Source organism: Gymnodraco acuticeps, unplaced genomic scaffold (assembly GCF_902827175.1).
Source record: "Gymnodraco acuticeps unplaced genomic scaffold, fGymAcu1.1, whole genome shotgun sequence".
Classification (NCBI taxonomy): domain Eukaryota; kingdom Metazoa; phylum Chordata; class Actinopteri; order Perciformes; family Bathydraconidae; genus Gymnodraco; species Gymnodraco acuticeps.
This window is the reverse complement of record NW_022989974.1, coordinates 3,943,169-3,952,820: the sequence shown is the minus strand read 5'-3', so window position 1 is coordinate 3,952,820 and position 9,652 is coordinate 3,943,169. Positions and strand designations below refer to the sequence as shown.

Below are 9,652 nucleotides of genomic sequence, written 5' to 3'. Positions count from 1 at the left end.
TAGGGTCATTCTACAGAAAAGGTGGAATCTGGGTGATACAAATCTGCTGAAATATATTCCTTCTAAAAACATCTAAAACCTGTTAAATAGCAATAACTAACTCTTAACTTGATGAATCCACAACAAGTAGAGCTTAAAGTATTTTTATTTTTTGTATTATTTTTATACAAAGCTTATTTGTATAGGAATGTCACTGGTGTTACCAGGAAGAAGAGTAACACCAGTGACAATTTGGAGAAAACACTAACATTTTAACTAAATGGCTGCAATGTGTCAGACCAAATATGGCTTCAGTCAATATCAAAATCGTTTAACTCTTCAATACAATACATTTTCCCATTCAAATGTTCACCCCTAGGGCTATGCAATGAGTAACACTAATGACAGACTTGAAAGACGCACGTAACATTTGAAGATAAAATGACACCTTTAACAAACAACGTAAGAAGTATCTGACTTTCCTTATGTCTTTGTCCACTGCACTGTCTCAAATGAACTCTTGTTACAGGAGGCACCTCAGAGACAGTACATTACTTCAAAATAAAAGCGTTTTGTGTAGCAGTAACACCAATGATGTAATTTTGGGTGACTGACATTTATTTGATATTATTAATAATAATTTGCGTTTTTTTTTACCATTTCAGTGTTATATTTAATGCTTGTAATGTTATGTAATTATAAATTAGATTTATTGAAACTTTTCGATTAAAACTATAGGCTCCACTTCCATGTATGATCAAAGTGACAAGGCAGTCCCTTGAACTTGGCATTTTAAATAAATTGCAATTTACTTATAAAACCATTTATTTTTTATTTAGTAGGCTACCATTGCAAAGACAATCTCTGTATTCAACATATATAATGAATGCGAGTATTAGGTCAACGTCATGTATTTTGGTGTCTGCAAAAGTAAGTGACAGCACTTCCACCTTTTCTGTAGAATGACCCAGTAGTGTAACGCGCTACTTTTATAATTCAGTAATCCCACTCCAGTTACTAACATTGCCCCGACACGCGTTACTTTTGTTACTTACTAAAGTCAGTCATAATCACACTGACAGACGAGAGGGGTTTCCGTCGCAGGTTTATATGTACGTAATCTGCGCGACTTGCGCGTCCACATCTTGTTTATAAAATGCAGTCAAATGGAAAATAATCACAGTTCAGGACATTTTAAACAGCAGGCCTGTCTCTAAACAAGGTGGGTATGAAGGCTTAGCCGTCTCTACATGTTTGGTCCCTTATCCATTGCACACCAATTCCCCCTAGAAGTAGCCTTATAAAACATGCCAATTCTACAATATTATATGTTCAGCAAATAGGTGCATACAACTGCTGTTGTTAACATAAAAACGTCTTCTGTGGTGCTTAAAACAAGCAGAACAATTGATCAAATGTTAGCCTTCCATATCCCGAGCCACACTTGCCGCCTCTGCATCGTAACGAAACTGCAGTGTAGGATTCTTCAGTTTCTGCTTGCAGTCCTCATCAAACTTTTCATTCTGGGATACAGTGAAGAGGTTCTTCCAGTCACCAACTTTCCCTAGAGAAACAGAGAATCGTTCATGTGCTTGATAAATAAAATTGATGTTAAATGAGCAGATTTTGTGGCAAACAGTAGACTTTTTAGTAAGGAACTTCTTTCCCAAAAAACTTTTCCCACTGTACCTTTTCTCATGAAAGGAGACACGGTTTGATCCATATGGTGGATTGTGGAAAAGTTGGTCATCTTGTTCGTTTTCATATTGTCAAACTTCACTCTGGTTAGGATATTTTCCTTCTCCTCAGCTGAAAGAGATAACCCAAGGAAGGAACAGAGTTGGTCCATCTCTCGTCCCGTGTCCTGCAGAAAATGAAAGAATATCAGCCTTGACACATTACATATGCATTGTAATAATCTTTTTGACCAACAACCAGTCTAAAAAATGCTATAATTTTCCGAAACATCTCGATGCATATTGCATAACAGAAAACAGAAAATAATTGTCAGAAATATAGGCTTCCACTCTTGCAGAGAATGAGATTTAACATGTCATACCCCTCTCCTTCCTGTTTGATAATTATGAAACTGACGCCAGGAGATTAGTATAAATACCTTTCCACCAGTTTTATCTGCATTAAGGTTCTTCATCCATAATTACTGTGTAAGAAGATTATCACTGCACATATTTAACCTCTAGTGGCCATAGTTGTAGTAGAGGAGCAAAGGAGGAAGTCAATCAGTATAGTATATAGAGCAAACTTCCACTGTATGGATGCATCAAAAACACATAGGATTTTTACCCAAGAGACCAGTGTTTATGTCCTGTGTTACTTCAAAAGTCAATGTTGACCTTTTTTTTACATTACCTTATTTAAAGGTACCTTAAAAACCGTAATAACGTATTTGTTATGTAACCAAACTCATGCAAGAAATGTACCTATTTTAACCCACACCATGTTCTTTTCCTTAAACCAACCAAGCAGTTTGGTTTACATTCACGCTACGTGTTTAAAACTGCGACAATTTCACGACATGTATGTATTCACAATACATTATCTTACTTGTTCAAGAACATTTTAAAGATTAACAGTTCTGTTGAAAATGTCCCAAATACAACCCACTGCAGCTCACCTCAGACAGATCTTCGTAGAACATGTAGTGAAGTTTCGAATAACTCCGTTTCATCTCCCACCAGCCACTCACATGGTCATACCAGGAGCCGTATGACACTAGAGCCACATAATAACAAATGGTAAATGGACTGCATTTAGTATTTGTTCTAGTCTTTGTGACCACAATTTTTCACACAAGTTTGCTGTCACACACACACACACTGGTTACAGAGGCTATCCTACAAGATACCACTTGCTCATTAAGATTGATAAACATTGATGGATTGGTAGACGGCCACTCTACCTACTATTCTTTCACACAGTGACGTCATGAGCTACCCACAATGCAACGCGCGCCATATATATATATATATATATATATATATAAATACGCCATTTTTCTGGAGGTGCAAAAATCCTGGAGGTGCAAATATAAACAGCTAGCTAACGTAGCCAGGCAGAGCGCACTAGGTTTTTTTTTCTGAATTAACGACCGAAGAAATCGCTGCATCTCTTCGGATTACATCTCTGGACTTGAGGGGTGTGCTCTAGGTCGTTACCAGCGTAAACTAGAGCTGTGTGGGTTGTCGGATTGCCCTTACAGACTGCCTGCAGATGTATGGAAAAACTATCCTCGAAAGTGGCCTTCGGTCGATTTTGGCAGCATCTACGTCTATCTTCTGGAAACACCAGGTGAATATCCCACTTGTCACAATAATATTATCATGCCAATGCATATATGTGGTATTTTAGAGTTGACTATATTGATTAAGGCAATAGACTATGATATTCTGCTTGCACCTCGTGTGAAATGGCGGATACCGGAAGTACGGTGTCGCCCTCGGCCCAAAACCCGTATGTGTGTGTGAAAGAATGCTGCATGAGAAATGACATGATATTAAGCCTCATTAAAAACCTCTTAAGCCCCACGGACCCGGTTCCGGGGCCGAAATCGCGTCATTTGCAGGAAACAACGTCTAAGGAACCTTAAAGAGCCTGTGACACGAGTTTCCCCCATCATCCAAACCCATCAATTTGAGTAAATATTGTCCCCTTGAAAACCGTTACTGAACTGATTTTGGATATTTGTACTTTGATAACCATTAATCTGCCCTTCAATGTTGACCATTTTCTGGATCTTCTCGAGGATTCTTCAAGTCCCGCCAAATTATGTGTGACGTCATTGCGGGCACAGCGCTCCAGCTGCACCGTTCAGGATCCCAGCATCTGCATGTAAACGCAAGATGGCGCACACAGCAGCAAGCTCAGACAGCGATGACAGTTTAATTTTGAACGTGTCTGAGAGCTCATATGAGGCTGAAGGATCGGTTTATGTTGTATCTGTTAGAAGTTTAGGAATTAGGTGCGTCAATATGGGCGATCATACGGTCATGTAGCCAGTGGTGGAATGGGACTAAAAATCATCCCGGGACTCTCGACCGGCCCACTTCGGTACCGCTAGTAAATTGTCAACGGGGGGAGTGGGGGATGTCAGGGGCGGCGGGTGCTGTAGATAGTAAATGTAAATATGTAAATATTTGTGTCACTGCATCCTGGTAAAATACAAATATAATGCAATGTCTGTGTCTTTCACATTAGCGCTGCTAGCCACTTGTGCCCTGTACTACGAAGCCAGTTCAACATACCCTGGATATGTTTGAGTAACACACAAACTAACAACAACAAACTAACAAACGAGATCTCGCTAAGCGGTCCTACGACGCTGGTTATCAACTCGGTAAATCAAGCCAGGGTTTCTCTCTCCAACTGAGAGCGCGTTCACGTCTAAGACACGAGTGGATCTGACTTTAATTACATTTGACTCGAGTGTTTCGTCAACATAATGTGTTGCTTAAAATAATACTTCTGCATACAGTATGTGACACTGTAAGTGTTGCACGGCCAGATACGGCAGGAGAAGCTGACTCAGATAAGGAAATATATGATATATTATGATATTATATGATCGATGATCTGATTGATGATGTAATATGAATGATAAGTGCGACACGTCGGCGTCTTCTCTGCATACGGCAGTTTAAACTGTATTACCTTTATCCTGTAATATGACTTGAGAGATTTAAACTCCGCACACTGAGTTGATCTCTTTTCTATAGACGCCGGAGGCGGGCAGCGTCAGGTACAAACAGTTATTTAGCCTTCCCAAACCTGAGCCTCACGCGCCGCCTATGGGGGATGTGCTAGTGACTTATCCGACCGGCCCACTTCGGTACCGGCCCATCGGGATTCGTCCCGATGGCCAGTCTGCCACTGCACCCAGCCCACGTAAACTGTCAACGGGGGGAGCCTCGCTGCGGGGAAACGGTGGACCTAGTGTCCCGATCGGAGTGGGAATAATAATAATAATAATCCGTGCATTTTATCCATTAATTTCCCCAACATTGTGGTGAAAAAACCACACGTTTAATCCATGTTGGTGTACTACAACTACAAAAAGCATCGGTTTGTTTTCTCATCAGGAAATGCATACCGGCTCAAACAAACGATTTTTAATCATCATTCTCACGATCATTTAATGTATCATATGTTCGCCGAATTGACATGAAAGCACTAATAAATGTAGTTTCATCCACTTGAGTTTACAACTACAAAAATAATCGATTTGTTTTTATATCACATACAGGAGGAAATTCAGCAGCTCTCACTACCGATTTTTAATCCTAATGTAATCATCATCTTCACCACGATCATTTATGTTTATGTTCGCCGAATTGACATGAAAGCACTGACAAATATGAATATACTGTAGTCAACTTCATTAAAATGTTATTAACGTGCCTAAACTCAGTAATTCACAATTTCTACGCATGACAACACACTTTGTCCGTGTTTGGCTCTCTCGCCGCACAGTGAAGCGTTCCCGCATTGACGTCACTTCCGGCTTCCCCCAAAACTTCAAAATGAGTCGAAGGAATTTCCCCGCGATGTTCGAAATTATTGATATTTAACGGAACGGTATCGCTTTTTCTTTTTTAAACTGACGGTTCGAGATTACTAGTAGCCCAATATTTCATTGCACAACAGTTGTTGGGATGCTGTCACAGGCTCTTTAATATTTAATAAACTATGAATATTTTATATCCATATAATGGGAAAAAACTCATTTAACTGATCTTTTTCATTTTTTTTTCCAAAAAAAACACACAATGCTAACAGTGACCCTCTGAATTAGCCCCGAGCGAAAAATGCTAACCTATTACTGCACCAAAAATCACTCCTAGCTCCCTTATTACTTATCCTAGCTGCACATCCAACACATCGTTTATGATCGTAAATACACCGAATCTAACGGTGCCCACCTCAACGCTGAAAGATACAAACTTGCGACGTTATCAACAAAAACGTACATCAAAACATGTGGCGCTAGGTAGCCTAAAACGCTAACATGGCTTACCTAGGTCTTTGTCTGGTCAAAACTGGTCTTCAATGGCATTAAAACGATAAAAACGATGCTGTAGTTAATCCATAGGTTAATATCCAATGTGACTGTGTCCCCTTTGAAATGTTCTGATAATCTATAAGCAACTAAACTGCAATTCCATTTTCAAATATCAGAGCAGGGTTATTCCTACGCTCTGAAGCAATATTGCATGTGAGGAGACGCAACACTTTTTTTTTAACATGAGTGTGTGCGGGACGATTTCCCTTCGATTCTATTGGCTCTAACGGTCAGAAAGAGATGTCACATGTCAACATCGAACAAGGGGGGCCAGAGATATGGAAAATCCACCCAAATGGCCCCAGAAGAGGTTTTTTTGCTAAATCTGTCTAAAAAGGTCAAATATCACTTGTTTTGCATCAATCTTGATACAGGGTACTTATTATATGTTGTACTTTGGATTGCTAAAGCTTTTAGTCTACTAACCCATCATCCAAGGTTAGTTTTCACTATAAGTAGGCCTACAAAATATTTTTTGGACGGACACTATAATTTATAGTTTTATACCATATTCAATCTGAATTTTCTTTAAAATAAAAAACATCTATATAGATTCTGACTTTTCTACATCCAACTCACAGGTTTATCATTACTTTGAGAAAAAAGATTATTAATTTAACCTTTTTAGAAGGGAAGATATGGTCATTTGTTCTGGGAATGTAATTTTCGAGCCTGAAATCTGAAAAACAGGCTTGGTGCTTTAACACTAAAGCTAGTTTAAACTCACCCTTTCCCTCCTTGTAATTCTGTAGAAATGTGCTCCAATCAGCTGGTTCTGGCATGCAATAATTCATGCGGCAAAAATGGTAATACGACACAGCAGTGTCCTTTGCATTGCGAGCCACATAGATTATCTACAGAAAGAAATGTTTTTTTAATTATAATCTATCATGATCATATTTAAATGCGGTTGGTAACTCATATGTTCTGCAGGCTACATACTGTTTGTGTAAAGCTCTTACCGTGCTGTTCTGCTCCCAGAAGGACTTAGGTAGAAACTGGACTGGCAGGTGAGTTTTAATCAGACGAGGAGTAGTTGTGAGCTGGTCTAACAAGTCTGTACCTTTCTGTAAATATTCTGCTCGGGGCCAAAAGCAGACACAGAAAGTTAGCAAACATCTGGGAAACATTGACACTTTCATCACCTCCTCAGCATGTATGCAAACAAAACTGATCTGAGGTGATATAGTTGTAACTATAGAGCTATTATAGGACTTTGTACAGTATACTGTGTTAAACAAAACTAAATGTCACCTGCTGTGATAAAATGTGCAAAATAAATAAATCTGAGTGATGGTTAACACATGATTCAACCTGGTGTAGGGGAAGTCCTGCTGATCTCCAGAAACGGCACTCTCTCCTGAAGAGGGATTGACAGGAGGCGCTCTGGACATGTCTTCCCAAAAAACAGTAGATCCATGAGGTAACAGGTCCATGTTGTTCCTGAGATTAAAACACATCGACAACACATCTGTTCAGCGGCCTAAACTTAGAAAACCCATCAATCCAGAGCATTCATCAACATAAAATGTATTCATAGTGTAGCTTTGATAGAAACCAACCTGATTTAGGATAACTAACTATAACAATATCATCTGGTCTCGCTTTGAAGTTCTGTACCTCCTCCCAGCTGTCAGTGAATTGTTTGATCATGGAGACTCCGTGGAAGTCAAACAGTGTTGGCCGATCCATCTGAGAATAACTTATTTTGATTTTAAAAAGCCAGTATTGTTACGGCCTAGAGACATTGGACCCCAAAGCAAAAGACTTAGAGAGAGATGGTCAAAAACAAAAAGTTTATTTTAAGCAGAGGCACAGAAAAACGGCAGTGGAGGCAGGAAGCTGGCTGGCACGGAGACATCAGGGACAGGAGGAAAAAATCCAAGCAAAAATATCACAGGGACGAGGAGAGCAGCGAGACACACCGGAGGGTCGAACACAAAGTAATTATCTGGCAGGGAAGTGTCATGAGGACCGGGCTTTTATATCAACAGGTGAAGAGGAGAGTGGAAACAGGTGTGCCTCGTCTGCTGCTGGGAGGAGCCAGCCAACTCCCTGTCACACTCTATCCCTGCAGAGGAAAACAGAGAAGGGAGGGGGGAGACAAGAAAAAACACAAAAAGAGCACACAACAAAACCAAAACAGAATCATAACAGTACCCCGCCCTCAACGGACGCCTCCTGGCGTCCTACCAGGCCTGTCCGGATACCTAGCATAAAAGTCCCTAAGAAGATCAGGGTCCAAAATAAGGGAGCGGGAGATCCATGAACGCTCCTCTAGCCCGTACCCCTCCCAATACACCAAGTACTGGAACCCCCGGCCTCGCCTTCGCACATCCAACAACCGCCGGACGGTAAAAGCAGGGTGATTGTCAATTCAATTCAATTCAAAACCTTTATTTATCCAGGTAAAATCCCATTGAGATCAATGATCTCTTTTTCAAGGGAGACCTGCAGCAGTAGGTTCCACAAGAAGACATCAAAACATAAACAACAGAACAACAAAAGGACATCATACAGCAAAATGTACAGGGATTACAATTTACATATTTAACCACATGTACAGGTACCAACAGCATCTGATTTTGTAGCATCCAACCGAGCTTTAAAAACATGTAGTGGTACTAGCTTGGTAATTTTCCATTCTTTTTGCAGACTGTTCCATGTTAGTGGAGCTGCACATCTAAAAGCTTTTTTCCCTAAGACAGTCCTAGCACTTGGCACATTTAATAAAACCACAGCATGCGATCTCAGGCAATAAGTACTTTCAATTCGCAGAGAGATCAGGGAGCAGATATTAGATGGTAGTTTATCCAACATGGCTTTGTAAATGAAAAAGTACCAGTGACTGAGTCTCCGTACAGTAAGTGATGGCATAACCGCCTTGGTATACAGGGTACAGTGATGCGTAAGTGCTTTACAATTTGTCAAAAATCTCAGTGCACTGTGATACGCAGCATCTAACTTGCTCAGGTAATTGGCAGGTGCATTCATATATAACAAATCACCATAATCCAGCACAGGTAAAAAGGTCACAGTGACTAGCCTTTTCCTGGCCTCAAGCGAGAAACAGGACTTATTTCTGTAAAAGAAACCTAGCCTAACCCTCAGCTTTTTAAGCAGGTTATTGACATGAAGTTTAAAAGTGAGACAGTCATCAAGCCAGATACCTAAGTATTTGTAACAGGTAACCACTTCAAGTTGTATTCCTTGCGTAGTTACAATATCCAAAGCAGTCTCTGGTGTATTTTTAGCTTTAGCTTTCGAAAAGTGCATTACCTTGGTTTTATCCACATTTAAAAGAAGTTTAAGCTCAGAGAGCTGAGCCTGAATAATGTTAAAAACAGCCTGTAATTTAACAACAGCCTTGTTAATCGAGGGACCTGCACAGTACATAACGGTATCGTCCGCATAAAAATGTAAGGTTGCTCCTTCGACATTTTCACCTAAACTATTAATATAGATAGAGAATAATAGCGAACCTAAAACTGAACCTTGTGGTACACCATTAGTGATGTTTAACCACTCAGAAGACAGCCCATCAAACTGAACACATTGGGACCTTTCAGAGCAACACATCCTCACTCCCAGGTCGGC

At 40.1% G+C, this 9,652-nt stretch overlaps 1 protein-coding gene across 1 annotated transcript; it reads right to left on the bottom strand.

Annotated features, from left to right (window-relative positions):
- Nucleotides 1–1,127: 1,127 nt before the first annotated feature.
- On the bottom strand, nt 1,128–8,397 carry LOC117543054 (cytosolic sulfotransferase 1-like). The gene is made up of 7 exons (XM_034211084.1): nt 7,618–8,397; nt 7,370–7,498; nt 7,018–7,133; nt 6,783–6,909; nt 2,615–2,712; nt 1,669–1,843; nt 1,128–1,543 (listed from the first exon to the last, which is right to left on the bottom strand). Exons 1-7 carry the CDS (start codon nt 7,745–7,747, stop codon nt 1,398–1,400), a joined length of 921 nt encoding a protein of 306 aa, XP_034066975.1. The 5' UTR covers nt 7,748–8,397; the 3' UTR covers nt 1,128–1,397.
- Nucleotides 8,398–9,652: the final 1,255 nt, after the last annotated feature.

Bases quoted from the DNA above. Each gene is read 5' to 3' on its own strand.
- LOC117543054 (XM_034211084.1), bottom strand. From the start codon at position 7,747: ATGGATCGGCCAACACTGTTTGACTTCCACGGAGTCTCCATGATCAAA. The intron at 7,499-7,617 runs GTTGGTTTCTAT...TTTTAATCTCAG, and splicing joins AGTTAGTTATCCTAAATCAG to GAACAACATGGACCTGTTAC. The intron at 1,844-2,614 runs GTGAGCTGCAGT...CATTTTCTGCAG, and splicing joins TCTACGAAGATCTGTCTGAG to GACACGGGACGAGAGATGGA.